This window comes from Triturus cristatus, chromosome 8, assembly GCF_964204655.1.
Source record: "Triturus cristatus chromosome 8, aTriCri1.1, whole genome shotgun sequence".
In the NCBI taxonomy this organism is placed as follows: Eukaryota; Metazoa; Chordata; class Amphibia; order Caudata; family Salamandridae; genus Triturus; species Triturus cristatus.
The window spans coordinates 1,551,591,312-1,551,617,016 of record NC_140591.1 but is presented as its reverse complement, the minus strand read 5'-3'; the positions used below and the strand labels follow the sequence as shown (position 1 = coordinate 1,551,617,016).

At 45.4% G+C, this 25,705-nt stretch overlaps 1 protein-coding gene across 1 annotated transcript in view; it reads left to right on the top strand.

The window, feature by feature from the left end:
* The first annotated feature begins 2,009 nt into the window (after positions 1-2,009).
* Positions 2,010-25,705, top strand: part of LOC146806123 (neuronal acetylcholine receptor subunit alpha-10-like) — a 213,912-nt gene continuing 190,216 nt past the window's right edge. Inside the window, exon 1 of the mRNA XM_085623453.1 lies at positions 2,010-2,416. Within this exon, the coding sequence (XP_085479579.1) occupies positions 2,359-2,416 (58 nt within the window). The 5' untranslated portion in view covers positions 2,010-2,358. The remainder of the gene's footprint in view (positions 2,417-25,705) is intronic.

The following is a 25,705-nucleotide window of genomic DNA, read 5'->3' as shown; positions in this document are numbered from 1 at the left end:
CATAAAAATGCTTTTCAAATGCAGGGGCAAATCTATGCAGTCACTCATTCATCCATCCATTTGCTAAGAGCAATCACTCATTCGTACTCATTCACCCATCTGTGCACCTCATTCACTCATCGACCTTTTCATAAACTCTCCCGTCCATTCACTCACTTGCACATTTACCCACTGACCCGCTTCAGCCACACATGCAATCGCACTCACTGGCTGGGAAATGAACACTTCCTCACATCAGAAAACAAAATCTACACGCCTCTCACTCAATATTTATTTTAAAAAGCAAAACAGTAGGCGAGTAGATGAACACCTCGAGCGACAAACAAGAGAGCTGTCCTGGGGCAGACCCCAGGGGTGTGCATGCGGGTGGAGGGGACACCGGAAGGAGGTAGCGCGAGCGAAGGGGCAGAGAAGTCGGCCCTTCTGAGGTACTGTTCAGTGAAGAGATGGCCCTTCAGTCTCTTCCTGATTGGTCGGGGGCTGGTGAAGATCTGATGCCGTCAGAGATGTCGTTCCAGATCCTGGGGCCTTGGGCTGTGGAGACGTGTTGTCTTCCTCCTGCAGTGTTCGGTCTCTAGTCTGGCCGTGCCAGGGCTCCTCGTCTGGCCTTCACCTCCAGATGTTGTTGGTTGCTTCGCTGGCGAGGCGGGGCCTTGAGGTCGAGAGCCTCGTCAGTGACGTAGCTGGTCTGGACAATGCTCCAGGGCTGCTTGCAGGGAGCCCGTGGAGGGCCTCCAGCGGGAGGGTGTGCCGGTGGGATGTCTTCAGCCCCAGGTTGAGACAGGTTGGGCTGCGTGAATGACGCCTTTCAGAGGGTTGAGGGTGGTCTCTGGGTTGCTGCTGGGCAGGGTGTAGCCTCTCTCTAGGTGGGAAAGGACTGGGGCTGGAACTCTCCTTCTGAAGTCTTCTGGGAGAAAGGGCTTCACTCTCTTCAAGAGAGAGAGAGAGAGAGTTGGCGCCAGGCTGTTTGGATAATGTGTTCTTGAGTGACAGGTTCGAGTCACACGTGCCCGACAGATTTGGCCTGTTCCGCCAGTTCGGTTGTGAATTCTGTTAGGTTTAACGAGAGGAGCCATAACTATCAGAAAATGTGTGGTGCTGTTGGCGAACCGGAAGAATTTGGTCTGTGTAGGGTCAGTAGAGTAGCTGCGATACCATAGGCCTTGTTGCAAGCAAGGAAAATGCCCCCTGTGGCTGCTGTTGGGGTAGTAAAATACAGCATTCAATGGGCCACGGTGCCACTGCACCTGCTGCACCATGCCAGCTACATTCCTGCATGGGGTTAGCATCAGATAGTTAATGGACACCCGGGTTTGTTCCAAGCAGACCTGGGGTCTCTGTGTGCTGGTAGGAGATTCTGAGACAGTTCTCTTAAGATTCACATGTAGGCGGGCACCATTGGCTTATTCCCAATTGTACCTCCGGGGGGTTCCACAACGTTCCTTGGTTTAGCGTTGGGGCAGTTTTTATAATTAACCCCACCCATGCCGCCATGGCCCTGGTGATTGACACTCACTGGTGACCTGGGGGCGGTAGTGCGGCCCCAGGCATCAAACGCGATCTGATCTATTTGTCATTGGTGGAAACCTGAGGTTTAAAGGAGCGCGTAGACGGGGCAGAGAGCAGCTGGGCACTACTAGCACGCTAGAGGAAGGAACGGCGGGGTGCAGGCGGGGCGCAGCCAGAGTGTCATGGGTCCCAGTGGAAAGAAAGAATTGAGCCCCGGCCACTGCTGGAACTGTGAAATGCAGCAATTATCAGGGTTCAGTGGGCCCCGGTGCCACTGCACCTGCTGCACCAATGGAAGAGACTCCCCTGGGCCCTGGGTGTAGGGGGGGGGGGGGGTGAATGAATTTACGGGAAGAGAGGAGTGAGGGTACGATAACTGGGGAAAGGATGAACGCTTGTGGTTAAGAAAGCGTGAAGGCTCAAAGAGGGGCGGGCGATGAGCAGTTCACGAAAAGAGCGCGAAGGGGAGGCGCAGGAGGAGACTGAGAGAAAGAGGGGAGCGCACAGAGAGGGGGCACAGACTCGAGCAGAGGGAGCATGAGATGGGCAGCGCGTGAGTGGACAGGAGAGAGTGGACGGGAGGGGTGAGAAAGAAGTAGTGCGCTGAGGTGGACGGCTCGCTGCCTGCCTGACTGCGGCGGAGGTGCTGCCCCACGGCTCTGCAGCATCCGGGGTCCCAGAGGTGTCCGGCACCGCGGAGCCCACAGCAGCCCCCGGACCCTGGCCGGGCGCCCCCCGCTGGAATGCATTCACCGGCTGCCCTTCAGCGGACCCCGGGGACAGAGCCCGGACCGGGAGTCCCGGACTCACACCCGGCGCTGGCCTGAAGGCAGCCCACGACAGGCGACCATGTGGCCCCGGGGCCCCCTGCCCAGCCTGCTGCTCTGCTGCGCCACCCTCCTGCCAGGTACAGCCCGCCATACCACCCTCCTGCCCTCTATGTCATGTATGGTCTACAAATGATAAAGTCACCAGTTAGGAAAATCCATGTTTAATTGCTATTGACACTTTTAATATAGCCCGGAGGGATAATGTGCTTGCTGCCGAGACTTGCTTAATTTACAGGAGGACCCATCCCAGTGAGATAGCGAATTAGTTTGTGTAGCTGTCACGGGAGCCTTTGAACACTGCAATTTAGACGACACGTGTTAATTCAAATGGAGATACCTCTGTGGGTCAATGCGCCTAATGGCGGGGTCTGTTTAGATGTTGAAGCTCACAGACTCAAACCCCTGCACTCAGACCTGAATCGTTTTGTTATTGCTTAATTAATACCGTCTACATGTGCTGATGAAAAATATCGTATTAACTGAATTCCAGAGCAAAAGCTGATGCATTTGTGACCCGCTGAATAATAACACGGCGTTTGTGTAGTGCTTACTGTCGTCGCGTTTGGTTTGAGGAGCTATACGTAACAAGTTATTGCTACTCCACTTAACGGCAATAATTTAAAACAACTTGCAAGGGCGAGCGTTTGCTCAACCCCTCCGTGACCAAGCCTGCAGACCACTGAATGTTACACAAATCTCAGCCCCCAGCAAGCGCTTTATCCTGCGGAACTATATAACCAGCATCTGGGGGTACAGCACTAGCAGGAAGACCCGGCGGACTCGGGGAGAGTTGGGCAGTGAAGGCCTCGGTGCGTGCCTTGACTCCTTCCCGCGTGTACCAGAGGGCAGTGCCCAGCGCAGCCCTGCGGTGCCCGGGTGGGCGCAGAGGGGAAGAGAAACAACACTGCGTCTCCTGGCCTCGGCCGGAGGAAAGTCCTGCTGGGATTGGAACCGGTGACTCACGAGTCACGCACACACTCTCCTCAGTAGGCGCTAAGCACAGTTTTCAACCTAACCGTGATTCAAACACGTGCCCTACAGTTTTACGGAGATCTCTGCAACAGCCTTATTACCCACTGAGATTTCTTCCTGGGACTGGAATCTGCAACCTGAAGGCAAATCTCCGAAGCAACTTTGTTGGCCCACTGCACGTTTTTTTTAACTTGAGACCCGTGGAGCCAGGGTTACTTTCAGAGCCATAGATTTTAATAAGACCGGGGTTGGAAATTGTGATCGGGTGGTCTCCATCGCTTACACGCGCGGTCTCCACTGCAGGGGCATTAGCCAACTGAGCTATCTCGTTAGAGTTCAAGTAGATTGTCGTCCTGTTACTATATGGAACTCGACAACATGTGCAATGATCTGCCGAGTTATCTGACTGGGTTTAAACCCGTTGATGGTAAGCATAACCCTGCAGTAGAGATTCACCAATGACGGCGTTTCACAGGCTGCGGTGCTGCCAGTGGTAATAGGGACTTTAAACAGTCATTTGACGGCCTGATAGGGATATTAGCCGGCGTTCCGCAGGGCTGAGACATTAGTGCAGAAGTGACGTTTACCCTCTGACATTTCGAGCTTGTCCGTTGCACACCTTCCGGCAGGAAGGCTGTCACAACAATGTCCTATTTTGTACAGACTGCAACCTGTGTGCATTGCATACAGCCTACAGGTCACCGCAGCCGGTGCTTTAACCGGCCGAGCTGACTGATTCGGATCCTGTGACCGACGGATTATGCAAGTCTCTGTTTTATTCCGACCTTGAAGCGGCTGCTCCCAGGGCACCCTGGACTCTGCCGCAGTAGTTGCCTTGACCCACCGAGCTGTCCGTGAAGCTTGTCTCGGATCTCCCGGGGAATCTTTACCGGGTGCTGAAGGGGCTTACATCTCTGAATTAGTTGTAACCCAATCATCTGTGCCTCGCGGCCCTGCGGTGAAACGCGGCCCGCTGGTAATTGGAAATGTTGTCGTGATCTGTAATCGCCACGCGAGGAATGTCAATAGAGCGCGTGCCGGGTAACCCGAGCCCGCGCGCCCGCCCGCCCGCCCATTAAAGATTGAGCGGGAAGCCGGGGCGCGAGGACGCGCCTGTACCGAGCACCTGCGAACAAACGCGCAGCCCCGGCACGTGTCCGTAATTAGTGTGATGAGGTGCAAAGGGATATCCTGGCAGAGGCGCGCCTCGCGCTGCTTCTCGGGTGACCCTCGCAGCGCTAAACCGGCAGGCGGGCGAGGTAACTCACTGTGTCAATGCGCCTGCTGCGGGGCTGTGTGTGAAACCTGCGGGTCTCAAGATTACCCTCGGGTAGATAGCAGGGTGGTTAAACGCACCAGCTGCAGAGGTGCTGGTTTGTGTAACCTGAAGAGTACAGGTTTCAATCCCCGCAAGACAGCTCAGTGGATCAATGCAGCTTCCGCATAGAGCTGCATCGCATACAGAGAGGTTCGTTAGCACTGTGAAGGTCCTTGAATTATGAATGTCTGTGGTGGTTTCATCTTAATTATGGATTTGCTGCTCTTGTGGCATAATTCACCATTTGCTGCCGAATTTGCAGATTTTAACTAAAACATTTCCAGTTCAAAAATATCACAAGTTACTGAAAAAAGTTTCCAATGTCATGGGTCAGCCTGTGGTACAACCGTTGCAAAGAGTAAACGGACACCCTAAAATGGCTGTCTTCAAGTGTTAACCTGCAGAGATGAGTTAACATGTTGCCCTTCCTGCAGTCACAAATGACCAAACAGCAAAAGAATAGTGCCCCGGAACGTGCCCCGTTTATTGTCACGCAATTTAGTCAACTCTGCAGACATAGGGGCAGATTTACAAGCCCCTTGCGCCACTTTTGCGTCACTTTTACCATGTTTAAATGTCTTTCATTGCTACACAATCCTAGTGGTCGCGTCTAGAGACCAACAGGTTCAGTTCTAGCAAAGAGTTTTTTGTCACCTGCTTCAGACATGTGTGTGCAAGTGTAGGTAAACGATCTCATCTGCAGCAAGATACCTCAGTGGATTCATGCCCCTGTTGCAGAAGGGGGTCCATTTCCAGTTCTCGTCAGAAAATTCTGTAGATTAATGCGCCTCGTGAAACTGCGTGCACCCTGCAGACCACATATTTCACTGCCAGTGACTCTCTTCCGTGGGCTCATGCGCCTTTTGTGGAGAGAAAAACATTGTGCAACCGGGTTACACAATGTTAAACACAGCCGCGGCCACTGCAGCTAAAAGCGGTGAGGCGGTGTGGCCGCCTGAGGGGGGATTACGAGAAACGACCACAAGGGAACATTAAATAAATAATTCATTTTCCCTCATGGTCGTCTTTTAGCTGGTTAAAGCGCCTACAAGTTAAGGAATCCAAGGGCATTGACAGGTCGTGGGCTTAAAGCACCAGTTGTAGAGACGCTCGTGCAACCTGCAGCTCACCGATTTTGTAAGATAGCCCAGTGGGTTAATTCACCTGCTGTAAAAAGATGGGTTTAACTTGCACTTCACAAATTTCAAACTCTGTGTGCCCTATGGAAGAGAAATGTGCGTGTCCTGCTAGTCACGTGGTTCCATCCCAGTACACTGGTTCGGCTGGTGAATACACTCTGGGGCAGATTTATGAGCCCCTTGCGCCACTTTTGCGTCACTTTTCCCATGTTAAAAGTGACGCAAAAGTGGCGCAAGGGGCTCATAAATCTGCCCCTCTGTTTCCAACTTAAAGGTTAACGTGTTGATTGCCAGCAAACGTTTAATGGGTTTATGAAATGTTGCTGATACATGTTTATAGCCTACTGATCCCAGGTACCAGGTCAAGTGAAAGGCCTCAGTGGGCTAATGCAAAACTCTGTTATTTAATTATTATTGTAATTTATTTTTATACATTTATTTTGAATGCTGGACAAAAGAAAAAAAAATGCCACAGCACATTTATCCTACCTTTGAATCAAATCTTTAATTAATTTAAATACATTAAATACAAAAATATCTTTTTCTGAAGTTCAAATTAAGAAACAGAATTCCCTCATAAAGAAAGACAAATTGCATTAATAATTATTGACATTGATATGTATAATTAATTTAAAATAGTGTTATTATTTTTTAACAACATTCATTTATACATTTAACCAAGGGTGTTACATATTTTATAATTAAATAATATGTTTTATTTTTACATTTTTGTAAATGTTAAATTATATGTATTTATATATTAAACTATTTTAGATAATTTAATTTATTTTCTGTGGGATGTATTTTCAGTCCCCACTTCTTTTATTTTCTATGGGAGGGTGGTCCAGTATCAGTGGTTGGCCATGTGTTGTGCTGGACTTACTACTGTTTCTTTTTGGCAGTAGTAACTTACACTCATAAATTTGACCCATCCAATTATTCATGGGAATGCGATATATATGTCTACACTTTTGAGTAACTTTACACTTGGATTCTATGAATATTCAAAAGTAGTAGAGTTACTCAAAAGTGTCACAGTATTTGCACATGTAAATTACTTACAAGTGTAACTTACCTCTCTGAAGAGCCCAGAAGTGTTACTGAAGTGCAGATCCGCACCAAAATTGTTAAGTTTACATTCCAGCTGCTCTTTTGGGTAGAGTTCAGTCACAAACGCCATGGGCAGGATGCGCAACGGTTTAGCATCATGTTAGTGTTGCTTTTTTAATGCACACCGACACTAAACCTGTTTGGGGAGTCACAAGCCAACGCAAATTGGTCTTTGCGTTGGTTTGTATGGAAAAGTAATGCAAAGCTGCATGAAACGCTGCTTTGCGTTACTTTGCGTCAAGGGGGCGTTACATTGATGGTACATGGGCGATACCACGCAACCACCCATGCTTTTTGACGCTAAACCCTATCAACTAACATTAGTAGATCGGGTTTTGCGCCAAGAAATAAAGCAGCTGGAAAGCAAGTGTTAAAAGGAGAAATGTTTCCATTTCTCCTTGCTTTTCCAACTTTGCATGTGTGCTGCACTGTACAGCACACATTCAAAGTCGGAAAAGGTTTTAAACTTGTCTAGCCATAGTATTTTATACAGGAAGGGTGCCCTTCCTGTACAAACCCTATGGTAGACTCAGGCATACGCCCTAGCACTATGGCGCTTAGATGTGTGCCTGGCGCACGGCAGCTGAAATCAGCACCGGTGGTAGGGAGAGGGGAGGAAAGAGCCATATCTCTGTGAATATGGATCTCTCCTGCTCTCTCCCTGTCACGCAACGCAGCGCAGACTATTTGGGTGCTGCGCTGCTTTGAGTGACACCAGTGTTGCCAGAACGTCTGTGTCCCAAGTGGAAATTGTTGTGCTTACCTCCTTGGCCTCCCGGGGTTGCCGTCCTTGCTGCTGCCGATTGCCTCTCCCTCCCGCCGTCGCATTGGTGAATCCTGCGACCGCTGTGCGGAGGGAGCTGCAAACTACACATCCCAGGCTCCTCTGCTGCAGCCCGCCGGAAGTAGACACATTGCATTTCGCGCCTGAAGGCGCTTCAAAAACAACTCCACCCCCGGCAGAGCGAGTGTTGCCAGAACGTCTGTGTCCCAAGTGGAAATTGTTGTGCTTACCTCCTTGGCCTCCCGGGGTTGCCGTCCTTGCTGCTGCCGATTGCCTCTCCCTCCCGCCGTCGCATTGGTGAATCCCGCGACCGCTCTGCGGAGGGAGCTGCAAACTACACATCCCAGGCTCCTCTGCTACAGCCCGCCGGAAGTAGACACATTGCATTTCGCGCCTGAAGGCACTTCAAAAACAACTCCACTCCCCGCGTCGCGGGCTTCGCCGGGCTAAGCCCGGGCAAAGGGCGGGCCGTCTACAGCCGTCCAAGGCCGACTGAGGCTGGGCTGGGCCACCACCCTTGATTGCTGGCTGCTGAGAACTTGTAAGACTTCCGTGTTCCTCAGTTAGTTGTTGATTGACTGCTTGCACTGCATTGCTTAGAGGCTTGATAGCGCTCAATTTTTTACTGCCATACCATGACTACCTGTTCCAGTAAAACCAGGAAATCCTTAGTGGGGGGCTCAGTCAGGGGGACATTAGACCATTTTATCACCAGGGCCGCCACTGTCCTAGAGCAGGAGACAGCCATAACAGAGCGCCGCCTATCTTTGGACCCTCTGTTTCACAAACGTTCGTCCTTAGGCCATATTGAGAATGCTCTTTCACCTACGATTCCCAATATCGGCACGGACCCTGCTTCTGACGTGGATCCCACTCTGCAGCCTCATGACGTAACAGACACACCGGTTGCGCATAAGGCTATTGTTACGAATATTTCAAATACCCAACTTATAACAGATACCTCCTCTGAGGACCAGACTCCAATAAAAATTCCCAGAAAAAATAAGAAAAAGGTTACCAGAAGCAAACCCCCTGCCCTTAAATCCTCAGTGAAGACCATATCGCAAAAAACAAAAGGGAGGAAAAATCTCCATCCAGAGCCCCTCAAATCCACCCTTTCAACCCAGTTGATTCCAACACTTGCAGAATCCCTGCAAGACTGTACTCAGATGCCCATGTCTTATCCTCCTAATTTACTTCATGATATAGAGCATCTAGTAAAATCTTTACTTTCTCCCTTGGCGGAGAGGATTAAAAATATTGCTCTACAGTTATCGTCCCTGGAAACATCAATTGCATCACTTACCGTAACCAATAGGGATTTGAACACCTGTCTATCAAATAATCCTATTGTTTCTTTTAATATTGGGCCCCCCACTTGATCATAGAGCTAGTCAGTCAATTCCATCAACCAGAAAGCCGAATACACCCGTTGTTACACCTATATTGGAGAAAAGTGCTCCCGGCGAAAAATATAGCAGACCAATGCAAACGCATAAACCTGTTGAATCTCACTGTGATAACACAAACATGCAGCCACCCAAGAATAGCAGGGAGGGATCGACTTACCACATCGATCTGCCTCCAGAAGCAGCCCCATATGTGGTGATACTATCAGGCGTCCCGGAGCTGGTTATGGGTAAAGTAGAGGGCTACCAAGAACTTAAAAACAAGGTAGTTCACTGGTTGAGTAAAAATCGGCTACTTCCCAACGACATCAATGGGGAAATACTTCACGTAAGGAGACTGGGATGGGTGGGTTACAGACCAAAGGATATCCAGGGAGACGTGATCATCATAAACTTCAGAGATCGCAGGGTATTGCATCATATTGCAGTCTTATTAAATCCACCAAAACTACACTCATTATCCGCGGCTAATACAGAAGCTCACTATTTTCCCCTTCCAACCTCAAATAGATATGCTATCCTTTCTGGCCTGGACGATTTAGATTGACTTTTAAACCCTGTGAATGAGACAGGTAATACTGTCATTGTGAGTCCTTTTCAAACCACCTCAGATTTTGATCTTTTTAACCATAAGATCAACTCTATGAACACTGGTAAGGTCGAGATAAAGTCAAAAAAATCTTTTGATTCCAACCCTTTAAACTTTGAGCTTAACCCATTAAGTAACAGTTTAATATCCAATTCTCTTCCGACCCACCATTTGATGAGCGATACCCTACGCTCACCAATTCCTTGAAAGGTACAGGAAATTATTGAGATCCCAAAGGGCGCCACGAACGGTAACACTGGCATTAATAACATCACACTGGGTGATGGCCTATTGTCTTGGAACGTGGCAGGTCTCCTCGACAAATTGACAAACCCCCTATGGGTCCACATTGTTTCCACCTATAGCATCATTTGCTTGCAGGAAACTTGGAATATCAATGAACTTCACCAACTAAGACCTTACATACCCCAGCTCTTCCTAGCTTATTTGGCAGAAATAAGGGTGGTCTCGTGACTTATATATCCGTAGAATCTGGATTATTACACACAAATTTTATCGGGACTGAAAACTACCAGATTATCTCTTTGATTGGGGGCCGCTTTAAAAACATCACCCTGATTAACTTCTATAATAACATCTCTAGTTCCCGTTATGAACTGGTCCTTAATGGCTTAAAGGCCGACTTAATAGAAACTGAGACTCACCTTAAAACCGACATGTTGCTTATCTGGGTCGGGGACTTCAACTGTTCATTGTGCTCACTGAGTAATGGAGGTACCTGTGGTTTGGACTCTATTAGTAGTGACACCTCTCCCCATTTTTCGCACACCAAACTAGGAGACCTTTTAAACGGCTTAATATCCTATTTTAATTTATCTTATATGAATGAGCTGTGCTCCCCACCGAAGTGCTTTAAACCTACTTATAATGGGAGAGGTTGCCACTCTATAATTGATTACACCTTGTAATCCTCCAGGTATTCAGAGATCATACTAAACTGGGAGACACTTGATTGCGCCATCAGCGATCACTATCCAATTGCGGTGATATTAAAATTAATCTCACCTTTCGACATTGATGTAAGGGCGAAACGGCTCCATACCCCGCCACTTAACCTGGGAACTACCACGGGGCTCTACTTAAAATGGGAAAAAGTAGTCCCCCCAGTTTTTCTTAGCTCCTTGATCAATAATACATATGAGCACATACAGATATGTCTGTCCATTACAGAAAGTCCTCAAGCCATTAGGCACTCTTTCTCCGTCATTTCATCGGAAATTAAAAAATTACTCTCAAGAGCTCCAAGGAAAATCTCACAAGGCAGCACAGGTTGGTTTAACAGGACTTGTTCTAAAGCCCTGAAACATTTAAAAATTACTTTAAAAACTAACCCAAGAAACCAGTCAGAAATACGGCAGGCCAGACAAAAATATCGTGCAGCCCGGCTAACCAGAAAAAAATCAGCTGAAAGCAGAGGCCTGGCTAGCTTTACAGGAAGCTTCTAGTAACAGGGATAACACCGCTTTCTGGAAAGCAGTTAACGCACCTTTCCTGCAGTGTACCCAGTCAACAATAATCGATATGGCTATAACCGCTGAAACCTGGGTTAACCATTTTGGCACTTTATACGATCTATCGGATCCCACAGTGCACGCGGGTACGCTGGATACTTATCATAACCTTCAGAAAGAGCTGAACGTTTCTAGTCTTTTTCCTCTGGACCTTACTTTTGATTGTGCTGAGGTATTAGTGGCATTAACAGAAAGCCCTTCCGGGAAGGCCCCTGGTCCTGACTGCGTACCAATTGATGTTTTTAAATCACAGTTGGACTTATGGGCTCCCCTGCTTACTAATGTCTTAAACTCCTTGAATACTACAGGCTTTATTGATACATGGACCGAGGCGGTTGTAGTGCCGATTTTTAAAAAAGGCGACAGCAACAACCCTTCTAATTATCGCCTTATTTCTTTGTTGGACTCTCTAATGAAAGTTGTAGGGCGAATTATCCTAAATAGAATCCACGATTGGCTGGGTGAGCAAGATATAATTTCCAACTTACAATATGGCTTCAGACAGGGTAGAGGTACTATTGAGCAAGGTCTGAACTTGACCCTCATAATTGCCAAATACACCCAGGCAAAAAAGGGGAATCTCTTTGTGACTTTCGTAGACCTTAGCTCCGCATTTGACTGCGTCGTCCATGAGCTTCTCTGCTAATCCCTTGCTGAGATTGGTATTGAGCCCCCTATTCTTGCATTTATTAAGGAGCTTTATAGGGGTGCATCAGCACGTGTTAGATATGGTAAACGGGGAGAGTGCTCCGACAGGTTTTATATTAGGAGAGGCGTTAGGCAGGGTTGCATTTTAGCCCCTCTGCTTTTTACCCTTTATATAAACGCTGTCGGCCACTACCTGAACAGAAACTATTATGACTATCCTACCATAAATGGGAAACCTATACCTATACTTCTTTATGCGGACGACGCAGCAATAATGTCACAGACTCGTATGGGCCTTCAAAGGGCAGTAAAAGAATTCACCGAGTTTATGTCACAAAGAGATTTAAAAACCAATGACTCTAAAACCTTCACCATGTCTTGTGGGCTAGGAATTGGAAAGAAACAATGTTCCATTTTCATAAACGTTAGTAAGCTGGAAAATGTTGATAGGTTTCCTTACCTTGGCATCACCTTTGACAAGAAGGGCACTTGGCGGGCTGCCGTCCAAGCTAGAGGAGCTGCATTCTCCAAAGCTTTAGGCGCATTAACTAACTTCTCAAATAAACTGGGGGGACGCCCGATTAATCCCTTATTACAGATCTTGAGGGCCAAGTGCGTTTCGACTGGCACATATGGATCTGGGATTTGGGGAATCGAGCAGGCTGATTATATCCAGCGCTCTGAGAATCTATTTCTGCGCTATCTTTTGGCTACCCCACGTGGCACTTCAACATATGCAATGCATAATGAACTTGGCCTGACGTACATCACGGACATTATAAAATCTTCTCCTATTATTTTATGGCATAAAGTCTGGACAACCCATGAAACACACTTCAACAGGGAAATTATCAGTGATTGTCTCAGCCTGAATGAGGCTGACAATATTAAATGGTTGAACTACGTAAGAAACCTGTCACTTGATATAGGGCATCCACAATTCTTTACTGATCCTTCTACCTTAATCAAAATATCTAGAGTTTCATTAAAACGATTAGTCGCTACCCACCTGGCCAATCGTCGCTGGTCCCTTGAAAAATCTAAGTGTACGGTTGTGGAGTATCAACATTCTACTATTGTTGAAGGGATGCAGCAGTATTTATCTTTAATTTCATCCCCTTTCATCCGCATGCTTGTGACTCGTTTCCGTACTGATACCTTTTTTAGATTGTTAACATTTCCCAATCAGAACTGCTGGTCCAGAAATCTGGAGAAATGTCCATGCGATGGCCTGTCATCACAATCCAACATCCATTGCATTTTATTTTGTAAATTTTATCAATTGCCAAGGGTCACTTACCTGAAACCATTGCTTAAATCATGGGGATTACGTTCCTGCAGGACAGCTTACCACAAATTGAAGACATTGGATAGTCCACTAGCCATAGCTGTGGTCTCTTTTTATTTGAAAGTGATTGTCAGATTAAGGGTTTCTATGCAGCCTTAGATGATAAAAGTTCCTATGTATGTTATGTACTTTTCTCTCTGAAATGATTTTGACAAGGGCTGCTAAAATATTGAAATTACGCTTACTGCAATCTTTTATCTTAAAGTTTTATGCTATTTTATGACATTTTAATCATGATATTTACTGTACTTTTTATGATAATGTTTTTACATATCGAATAAAGATAACTTGATTGATTGATTGATTGATTGACACCTTTGTGAATCTGGGCCGATGGCACTGCTGCAACTGCTGTTAGTTTGCGTGCCCTCCATCCATTCCCCTGCCCTCTTCAACTTTTAGGACAGACATGGGCTTTCGCATGCAATCACCCCAGGCTTTTGACGCAAAACCTTATTCACTTAAAAAAGTAGACAGGGTTTTGCGGGAAAAAATTGCACCCATTTCAAACAGGCGCACTGGAGGTTTTCTTTCCCCTCGCACTTTTTGCACTTTTCACCATGAAAAGCACAGTGAAATCTGCATGGTGAAAACGTCCCAGTAATGAGGTCTTGAGTGGGGGTAATTTTAACACCCGGTGTCTCATACGTTGTTGCCTGATTTACCTACTGGTAATTTCACCCATAGTTAAAAAACAGTTACTAGTGCCACTGGAAGTATGCCAGTCTGCAGCCGCATTTTTCTCATAAATATGGATTTGCTGCATTTGCTTCATAAACCTTCACCTGCTGCATAATCTGCAGATTTAAACAACAAATATAGGGGCATATATATGACAAAGTAACGCAGCGCAGCAAGTAACCGTGCTGCGCTGCACTGCTTGACAGGGAGAGGGCAGGATTGTGCCATATATATCCCAGTACGGCCCATTCTTGTACTTTCCTCAGTGCTGGCACACAATGCGCTGCCTAGTGCCAACACGGGCACCCTTTCAACATCGGGCAACGGGACCTTTGTTGCATGCAGGATTGTTTTTGTGCAGGAAGGTGCCTCTTCCTGCACAAAAACAATCCTGCATGCAACAAAGGTCCTGTTGCCCGAAGGCATATTCCTCTATCTATGTGTGCTGCAAAATGCAGCACACATAGAAAGAGGAAGTAACAAGGAGAGATAAAGATATCGCTATTCGTTACGCCTCCCCTGGGAGTGCATTCCGAGATGCATTTCCAGGCCTACTAGTAATGGTAAATCTGGAAATGCGTCAAAATCCTTGGGAGTTCTTTGGGAACACCCACGCAGCGCCAATGGAACGCCTTCCCACGGCAGAATAACGCAACACATCCATTTGCGCTGCGTTGCGTTACTTTTGATGTATCAAACCACTCAGGGCTACGCAAAGTGGACTTGCGCGTCTTGATAAATCGCATTTTGGGTTTGCATCACACTTTGCGTGGTGCAAACACGCCGCAAACCCCTTCATAAATATGCCCCACAGTGTCCTGTTGAAACGGCTCAAAAGTTGCTAAAAGCGTGAGACGTGTTACTGCGCAGTGGAAAGCCCTTCACACAGGTTGACTGGTCACTCTGCTGTTGCTTTGTGCTGTATTTTGGTGTCAGAGTGGAACTAGTGGGTGACACCTATGCCCAGATAGTGCTAACGTGTATAAAATAACAACATAACGTGCGGTATCTGAGTTACTGAGACTTTCATTTTTCTGGCCTCTTTTCTCTGTGCTCATTTTGCCAGGTGCAACCGGGTCAAATCCGCACGTGGACACATCTCCCGAGGGTACACGTTGCGCCCAGCTGCTAATATCGAATCGGCGCAACGTAACGTTTGTGGCCGAGTTCCAACTCGGATTCAAGGCGCAAATGCTGAAGCTCCAAGAGGCAGCTCATATGGTGGAGGGCGCTAGCTTAATAGTATTATCACCATGAATAGGTTACTGAATAGGAGGGAATATGGGACGTATTTGGTCGGGACTGGTCTAAACCGGAGGGGAAGAAGATGAGGGCACATGGCCAGTGTTCCAGGGACCCCTTTTGATGAGAACATGCTATGGAGGTCTAAAACGTTCTCTGCTTTACACCAGTGCTTTAAATGGGCCGGTACTCACCAGTACTGAGTACTGGCACTTCTTAAATGTATCGCTCTGAGTACCGGCACTTCTCTACTGCCCTAGAGTTTACAAGTTTCACAAGTTTAAGTTTATTATGTTTTGGCTCTCAAAGAGGGCCACATAAAATAAAGACACAATTATACAACAATACTTACAATAAAATCACAGACAAACAGATGAGAAGAAGATACATCATATACACTGGTCTGACAATTGACAGATATTTCTCTATATTTCATTCAATAAATATTTAAAAAACCTTTAAAAAAGTTAAAAACTTTAAAACAGAACATTTCATTTGGAGGACAGTAAAGTGCATGAAAAAAAGTGTTTACATTTAAAATTCCTAATTGTAAACAGATAGGTTTCAACCATTTGTAACGCAATGGGCGTAAAACAGGACAGATAAACAGAACGTGATTACGATCCTGTACAGCATTATGACAAAGATTACATATAGGAGATACACCATACCATTTAGCTAAAAGTGGATTTAGTGGAAGCAAATCTTGTCTTAACAGGTACCAAAACCTACGGACTCTGTGGGGGATATTCCATGTGAGGTATTGTTGTGGCAGCTTTAATGTATATGTGTTTAAAAGAAGTTGCCTTTCCGATTTTCCTTGTTGGGCAATCATATCCAATTTATAACTGAGCTCCCAAGATGCACTTTTTAATTTAGATTTTAGTTCGGAGGGAGTAAGTAGGAACAGAGTACTTACATCCAGCTCTAACAGAATTACTGCTTCTCTAAAGTTTTTTACTAACAGGGAAAACTCATTGAAATTGCCCAGAAGCTCATTTTTTATGGCTTCCCGTAAGGAATCCTTTTTACCTCTAGCTATGCAAGCTACCCACCTTACCAGAGCTATCAGCCCCTGTACCCAACAACTTCTGAGTCCGAACTCCAATCTACATGAGGATACAGAACAAGCTGTATTAATGGAAGTAATTCTTCTTAATATCTTTCCTTCCATTCTATGTAAAAATCCCCAGTGTTTTAACTCTACTAATTCTAACCCATACAATAAAGTTGCAGGGATCTTTGCCCTAAATACCTCCATAAATAGTGTAAGGTGTCTCTTCCCTGTAGCCTTGTACAAGGAGCATAATCCCATACCATGGGCTAATGCTTTACGCGAGTTATGATCTGTATGGAGTTTCTCACTTAAGTTTGCCGATATTATTTTACCCAAAAAGGTGTAGGTTTTTACCACCTCTAGCTTATGTCCGCCTATGGCCCATCCGTAATTTACAGACCTACATTTTTTCTTTCCAAAAATACACATGATTTTACTTTTCGAAGCATTAATCTTCATGAAATTTGCTTCTGCAAATTGATTTAATGCACATAAGCGGTTAGACAAGCCCTTCGGAGTTAAATCTAATATGAGGATATCATCTGCATACATTAGAATTGATACAGGAGATCCTCCAATTATCGGGGCTATCCCACCGCACACTGAAATGGAAGAAGGAAGGTCTGCTGTATAGAGAGAAAACAATATAGGGGCCAATATGCACCCTTGTTTTAGCCCATTAGGTGAGGGGATAGATTGAGACAAACCTCTTTCTCCACCTTGTAATACCTTACACCACGTGTTCGAGTGGAGGGCTTTTACAAGTTCGAGCAAATATAACGGCATCCCTAGAATAGCGAGTTTTCTCCACAGGGTTGGTCGGTCGACCTTATCAAACGCTGTGGAGAAATCAATGAATGCCGCATATATTCCACCACCGCGAACACGTACATATTTATCGACAATCACCTGTAATGCTGTTAAGTTATCAAGTGTACCATGCTCTTTACGAAATCCAGTTTGTTCCAAAGGTAGGATGTCATTCGCTTCCATCCATTCGGAGATTAAAATCAAAAGACATTTTGCAAAAATTTTCCCTATCGAATCTAAAAGAGCAATTAAACGATAGTTCCCAGGGCTATCCCGCTCTCCTTTTTTGAATATCGGGATTAATATACTTCCCCTCCACGAATTAGGGACTGATCTCAGTAAAAAGCACGCACGGAATACTGGAAGGAGAATCCTACTCCAGGATGTAACGTCTTGCTTTATTATAGACATGGGCAGCTCATCCGGGCCCATAGCTCCGGACGCACTCATACTCTTTATCACCGAAGCGATCGTTTTCTCAGATGGGAGCTCTATAATAGGCTGACTATTTAGGGCTAAATCCCAGCTATCCCCCTCTACATTATTAGAAGCATACAAACTGGATATAAATGATATCCAGACATTTTCGGCAATAGAGATAGGGATAGGGGAAGTTCTTACCCCACATCCCTTCCCTATTAGGGTCCAGAATTCTCTAGATTTATTAAAGGCCGATGCCTCTCTTAACCTGATCCAGAGAGAATCTTCTTTTTCTCTTTTTAATTTGATTCTAAGTCTAGCTCGCCTTCTTCTTAATAAGCCTATCTTATACTCATTTTCCTTAGTTCTACTAATGAACTGTTGCCTTACGAGTTTATTTATTTCCTTATTTAGGGGTAATAATAAACTGGGAGGGAGATATGGCTTTTTAGGTTTACTTAATTTCCTAGCTCTCATGGTAAGGGTTTCCTTAAGAGTTTCAAAACATGAAAATTCCCTACCCTGCCAATCATCTAGATCAAGTAAGGTTTGGGCAAGAATATTTTGTACGTCTTTCATAGTGGAAGGGTCCCAGAAACACCTTCCAGACTTGCAATGAATTGAAACACCTTTATTAATTATAGACCATGATTCAGTATCTGGGGTTTGTAATGAAACTATTATATTAATCACATTATGATCGCTCAAACAAGATTGAGAGACCATCATGTCCTGAACATAAGAAAATGAATCATAATCCGTAATTACATAGTCCAAAATAGATTCACCCCTACAGGAATTATGTGTAAACTTAGCCGGAGTGTCAGAGGGCATCCTACCATTTACAATTAACCCCTCTACATAGCTAAGTTCTTCAAGTAATATCTTTCCTCTTTTGTTAGTTTTCATTTTACTAGGAAAGATTGCTTGGGGTATATTGTATGCTTCTTCCTTAAATTTACTTCTAAACAAGTCTATACTCGAAGTGGACACTTTACTATTTAGGTCACCCGTAAGTAATATATATGGGGGGTGATCGAGCTCCAGTAGTTGTTTGACATAAGAAAACATTCGCTTCAGAACGGTATTAAAAATCTCTTCAGGTGGGATATATGCATTAAGAATTACAAGAGAGGACCGTCTACCTGTGGACACTAAATTATTAATAGTAATTGATTGAAAAAGATTACTAGTGTCCTTATAATGGGAAAATTGCCATTGTAATGAGTTTGATCAAAAACAGGCTATTCCTCCTTTCGCGTGCCCTTTTTTTGAGGGTGTGGCTGGGGCCTCGAATACAAAATAATTTTTCCCCCCATAAAGAGAATCTTTGCACCATGTTTCCTGAATACATAGCACATCTGCATTCAGAGAGAACAGATAATCAAACTTCTGAGGACAATTATGTAATCCTGCAGCATTCCAGGATATGATTTTTAATTGACTGTTAAAGATGTAGAAACGGTCTTAAGTTGTTCGATGTGTTACTGGATAAAACTCCAGGAAGCCAATTCCAGTGTTGATTATCTTCTGTCATGGAAATAAGAAGATTTTCAGGGGGAGAAGGTACCTGAGAGACCATACGCTTTCCTCTAGAAACCCGTATCTTTAGATCTTTATTTTGAATAATTGGGTCTTCTTGCCCAAGTCCCAGCTCAGAAGCTTCTTTTCTAAAGAACATATGATTTCCATTATTAATAAAGGGCAGCACATCAATCCCTCTACGTTGAAATGATTCCGCTTGTTGGAGGACAAGATTCGCAATTATTTTTGAACAGAATTTTACCCTTACGCGCGGACCATTTTCAAACCCCATTATTGAAACCAAATCAATGTCGCTTGACAAAATAAGTTTTAAGCATTCAATGTCCTTGAAGGAATTCAGCAACCATGATCTATTCATATTAAGGTCTAAATCGAATAAGGGGAGAAAATCCAGTGACAAAGTATCCACACATGGGTTGGAAGTTTTTAGTGTTACAGTAGATGAATTAGTGGTCACATGCGCTAAAGGCCAAAAAGTAGATGCCGATGGATTAAGTACTATTTTTTCAATAGGCCTATTACTTGTAACTTCATCCTTTGGTTCAAGAGGTTCTATCCCACCAGCCTCAGAACAAAGGGGTCCTCCATCCAAGGTGCTGACACCGGGGGGGCCTTCAGCTAGAGGATCGGTGAGGCCACCAGCAACCTCAATAGATGAAGTCTCCTGTATTAAACTATCTAGAGTTTCTATAACATCAGTTACTTCTGTATTTACATGCTCTTGAAAGATCATTTTCCTCTGTCTTTTCTTCTTATATTTGCGAACAGGTTTCCTATTTTTCCCTTTAATCTTTCTGCTTTTTTCTATTACTGTCCCAGTAGTCACCACAATACCTTCAGGTTCTTTTTTATCCTGAATAAAAATAGGAAAAAATTCGCTTCCAGCGGTTGGGTTAACCACTGCCGATTGTTCTTCCTTCAAAATCGGTTCTAATTCTTTCCTCAAAGATGCAGAGATTGGTAAAGAAGAGGTTGAGGGCTCATGAATATCTACTTTTAATACCAACCCCGCAGATACATTTTTTCTTAATGCAATGTTACTATCAATAACGTTCTGAGCAATAGGTTCGATAGGAAAAATAGACCTGTTCACAGCATTTTTGGCAGTTAATACTTTCAATATTTCAGTAACTGAATCCATAATACAGTCAGTGCTCCCAACGAATTTATTCAATAAACCTAATATGGAGGTCAGCAGATGCTCAAGTGCTATCAGAGAATCAGAAATTGGTTTTTCATTTTTTATATATTCAGGTGCAGTAAGAGAGCAGATACCTGATAGGTTAAGTTGAGGAGATTTCAAATCGCTCTGCAGTGAAAAAATATCCTTAGATGTCATAGAGGGGGTGCTACTATATAGCCGTAATCCTGAAGGCGTTGCTCCGTTTAAGGAAATACAAGGATCAGGCTGTTTCACAACCCTCTCACCCATATAACGACCACACAATTCTAGATCAATACTAGACGGAATAGAGATTTCTTTTATATCCTCCACCTTCTCTTCTGTAACCTTAGGAGTATTATACTGAAAACCTTTCAAATCTGCCTTCAGTAAGACTGAATTATCTCCTTTGGGAGGACATGCTAGGATGTCTACATCTTTAGTCAGGAGTAAGGTGGGAGAAACTTTTTCCGTAGCTGACCTAGAGTTAGTGTCGAAGGCTGCTTCTATCTGCGGTTCCGTCGTAGTTATTGTCTCATTGTCAGTAGTGACTGGAACTTCCATATATTTATTCTCTGGTTTTTCCCATAGTTTAAACAACTGCATCTGTCCCTTCAATTGTAGACTATGTTCAAAATTATTCCTCAGGGGGTTGGACCTAGTTTTAATACATGATCTCCCCCCTAAGACTCTTCCAGAGCGTAGTTTTTTGGCTGTCATTTTGTATCAAGTAAAAGGATAAAAGCAAAAACTAATACACAATAAATTAACCAATGATATACTAAGAATCAACTGTCAATGTATAGTTTATATATGCGACCAGTCAATAGTTGTATAGTTGTATCACCCTCACCGTTTTATCGCCTTCAATAGCTGTAGAGAATGTACATGCTGTGAGCAGCAATATGGAAATAACGGGGCCCTGCCCGGCCAACCTCGGCCACTGAGGGCCACAGAGGGCCCGCCCTTTGCCCGGGCTTAGCCCGGCGTCCGCCCGCGTCCCTCGACGCGGGAGGTGTGCTTGTTTTTATGGGACCTCCGGGCGCGTGATTAGCGTCACCTGCTCCTGGGGCTGGGGATTCTGGGGGCTGAAGTTTTTCTCCTCTCGGCGGCCGCGTAGTCAGCAAAGCGGCGGCGGGAGAAATGAGAGCCAGCAGCAACCACAGGACAAGCAGGGAGAGCAGGTAACTATCTGCAGGGTTCCAATGTTCGTAATCAGCTCAGGGCAACACCCGCTCCCCCGGAGGTGTGCTTGTTTTTATAGGACCTCCGGGCGCGTGATTAGCGTCACCTGCTCCTGGGGCTGGGGATTCTGGGGGCTGAAGTTTTTCTCCTCTCGGCGGCCGCGTAGTCAGCAAAGCGGCGGCGGGAGAAATGAGAGCCAGCAGCAACCACAGGACAAGCAGGGAGAGCAGGTAACTATCTGCAGGGTTCCAATGTTCGTAATCAGCTCAGGGCAACACCCTAGAGAGTACCGGTACTCATGAAAAGGTAGGCTCATTAGCTGTGCTGGTGAGCAGGAGTGGGACGTGTCTCCGGCAGGCAAGGCGCCGCTTCTGAGGCCCCGATCTGAGCCCCAGCTGAGCTATCCAGCAGGGCTTGTTTGAATAATCTCCGGTGCTCACTATCACGCTGTGCTTGACAGAGCATGGCCGAGATTCATTTTCACCTGCTAGTGTGCGCGTGTGATTTTCAAAGCGCAGCACTTCAGGTAGTGAAAAGTCAGTGCAGGGTAATATTTTAAACAGAGAAATGTTATCAGGGGCAAGGGCGGCGGATTCTCACACTTCCCATACTTTCTCTCTATCGGAGGGTTAATGCCCGGACAATGCGATCGAAGAGGCTCCTGGAGCGCTTATGCTTTCTGCTCTGAGGCACCTCCCTTCCCGACTCTCTGAAGAAGAGACAGGCTAGCGATCCCGGCGGTGCTGCGCCAGCAGCTCTTCTCGGTGGATCGTTCTGACAGCTATAAAGAGATTCAGGGCAATCAGATATTAATTTAATAATCTCCTGCTGCTGACATTTAAAATGTTTGTTACGAAAATGATTAGGGGGCTCCAGCACGGCATAGGGCCTTGCAAATGGGCACACTAGAGTTGTCTGTCTGAGCTGAAAATGCGCTACGTTTTGTCTAAACTAGCAGTTTAGATGATTTATTAGTAGTTCAAAGTGTTTAACATCCCTGCTTGATAGCGACACTACGAAGCAGCAGCCTTTCTTTTCCCAGCACAGTTAGACTTGCTAAGTCAGAGATAAGTCACGTGATTATTGTTCCCGCTGGAGAGAGGTCAGAGTTTTCTGTACTGACAGATTTCACTCTCACCATTAAGTAGCGTAGAGGGTTAATATGCCTCCTTCAAAAAAGCATATTGTATTGTACTGTATTGTATGTGGATAGCTCAGTGGGTTGCTATTTTTGTCACAGAGATCTCTTTGTTACATGTGGTTTGGCCGCATCTGAAGCTGGGGTTGGGGTGGAGGGCGCTGATTTTTTTAGAAATTGAATAATAGCTTCAAAAGCACCTGCTGCAGAGTTTGACTTCCTTGTTGCTTAAATGAGTGTGATTTCTGATATTTGTCTCTTTCCATTGACTTCGTACCATGATTATGCTCGCAGAAAGTGCCACTGTAAGTGTTACACATCTAGTTGTTGCCGGACTCTCGTAAATCCACTGAATCGATGAAAATGTCACACATAAGTAATCTGAAACATTAGCAGCTAAACTCAAATGGGTGTCTTCTCTGATATTTATATGATTCCCTCGTCTTCATTGCTTTATTTTGCTAGCGAGAAAGTGTCACTCATAGTCGTTGAAATGTCACTCATAATTGCAATGAAAATATGAAAATGTCACACATAACAATCTGAAACCTGGGCAGCTCTGGGGTCCATTCAGGCCCTCTGCTGCCAACCACATTCACAATATCCTCTGCATTTGCGCAAACACAGGAATCATGGCAGTCCCCTGGCAGTGGCAATTAAAAAAGCCATGGTGAAGAGTATAACATGGCTTTTAACATACCGTAGTCTTTTGTGTGTCTGCTTATGTTTGTGTGTTTGCCTGCATTTGTAGGCCTGTTTTTTGTAAGAAAAAAGTGAGAGCGAGAGAGAATCAAGACACTCTCAGGAGGTATTTTAAAGAAAGTGGGTGGCACTTTGTGTGTACATGTCTGCGACGACAAAGGTTCATAAATAATGTAGTAGGGAGGGTTGGTGGACGGGTGAGTGAGTGGATGGATGAGTGAGCAAGGGTGGATGTATAGATGGATGAATGGATGAGTGAATGGATGGATGGATGAGTGAATGAATGGATGGATGGGTGAATGGATAGATGGGTGAAAGAGGGTGGATGATTGTAGAAAAGGGCGGATGATGGGTGGATAAGTGAAAGATTGGATGGATGACTGAAAGGGAGGGAGGATGGATGAAAGGGTGGATGGTATAAAGGGGTGAAAGTGTAAAACTGAATAATGGATGAAAGACTGAATAGACAATAGAATGTAAAGGTTAAATGGCGGACATCAGCAGGTAAATGGTAGGATGAAAGGATGAATGGATAGATCGATGGAAGAGACAAGAGATATCTTCTGGGGAGGGTCGTGATGATTTGCTTCATTTGCTTTGTGCCATAAGAGCTCTGGTTCGAAGTGGGGTTATTTTCAGTTTCTTCCTACTCATGTGCTCAAAAATATATAGTATTGTGCCAAACAACAGCAACTAACAGTATGGCATTAACAAGATGCAACTATTGCAAAAAAAGGAAATGTTAACATATTATCGCATTTCTCTTTCATTTTGTGTAATGTGTTAACCTGCTTTGTTTATATAAACACATTTATCATGTGTTTTGGTGTGTGCTGCAACTATTATGGAAGTTGTTAAGTATCATCATGTCTTGCTCTTAGCCCCGCCCCTAGCCCCACCCACTCACCACACCCCTAGCTCATTTTAATGAGTACCAGCACTTATTTTTTTCCATTTAAAGCACTGCTTTACACTACGAATGCCCTATATTTTAGCCACCAGTGCAATAAGACGTATTTTCATTAGTGCTTCATACCACACTTAAAGCGCTTTATATATATATATATATATTTTTCCATCAAAAGTGCCCTCAGCAACGAGAGGTCACTCAACAACGTCCGGCCATCCGGCTCTGATATGCAGACTGTCTTGCACAAACATAAGTATTTCCTTTTTGCCGACGCGTTTGAAGGCTAAAAGCCTCCTCTTCTTGGGCGGCAATACAACACATCAGAGGCTCGCATTATTTCATTTCCTGACTTTACTTATTTCCATGACCCACACTGGGCGTGTGCTAAGTGCAAAGTCCTTAGTGCATTATGGGGCACGGAGTCTCTAATGCGAGATTATTTATTCACTTTAGTAAGTTCCAGTGTGCAGTTTTAAAATGATGCATCTTTTTTTTCCTATAGTAGGTAATGATTGTGAAAGCAGGCTCATTACGCATTGAATGTTGTGCCATTAAAGTTCCGAGCAGTTCAGAACCAGCTTCTCCCAGCTGGCAAAGATATTCCTACCCCGGCTGGTGGCGGTGCTTCTCTCCACGGCCGGGCCGCCGTGTGCAAATCTTTCCATCCACATTGAATGTAAGATCGCAGAAGGATGAGAGGCTGTACTGGGCGTGCTGTGGTTCGCACACCTGGCTCGCAGATCACATCCGTTGCCGCCAGATGCCATTTGAGTGGGTGTTTAACCCACTGAGCTATCCTGAGGAAAAGACGTGGGGAATGAATGACTCGCAGATATCGTAGCTCAGGGCAGCGGTGCAGATACATGAACTGTCAGCAAGCCCGGGTCCCCAGTGCCCCGTCTACAGCAGCCCCCAGACCCCAAGTGGCAGAGCCCCCCCCCTCCCCATCTACCTTCTTTAGCCTCCGCCCATTAATTATGTAAATGACTGGGGACAGAGTTTAAAATGTCTGCTCTAGAACCCAGCCAGACTCCGCCTCACCTTTCCACCCCTGGAGGGTGGGAAACCATGTTTATTTTAAACCACAAAGTGTGAACCGCATTCAATGCCACCCAGCAGAGCACTGAGGGGCAGATTTACAAGGCCCTGGCTTGCGCCACTTTTGCGTCATCTTTAATATGGGAAAAGTGACGCAAAAGTGGCGCAAGGAGCTTGTAAATAAGCCCGTGAGAGTTTGGGGGTGCACCGCCAGGAAGGTGGGGTGGTTTGACCTGCCTTTTCACCTCCCTGGCTGCTTCCACTCTTATCAAGGCGCGAACGAGACACCCAGGGGCGCCCTTGGAAAGGCCTCGGGATTGTATAGGTACAACCTGTCACAGTGAAACTCGTCAGGCAGCGAGTGGGCTTTGGGTGGGGCGGGGTTGTCAAACACGAGGCCCCTCCCCCCTCCTCGCAAGTACCCCAAGACACCCATCTCCTGTGCTCCTACTCCCCAATGTGCCCCAGCTTTCACCTTTGGAACTGGGAACTCTGACTGCAGCACATTGTGTGACCTTGGGCAAATCATTTTGGGGCATATTATCAAGCACCGCGTTAAAAGTATCGCAGCTTTAGCGGCAGAAAACTGCAGCTAAAGCGGCGATAATGGGCTTGATAATATGCGCA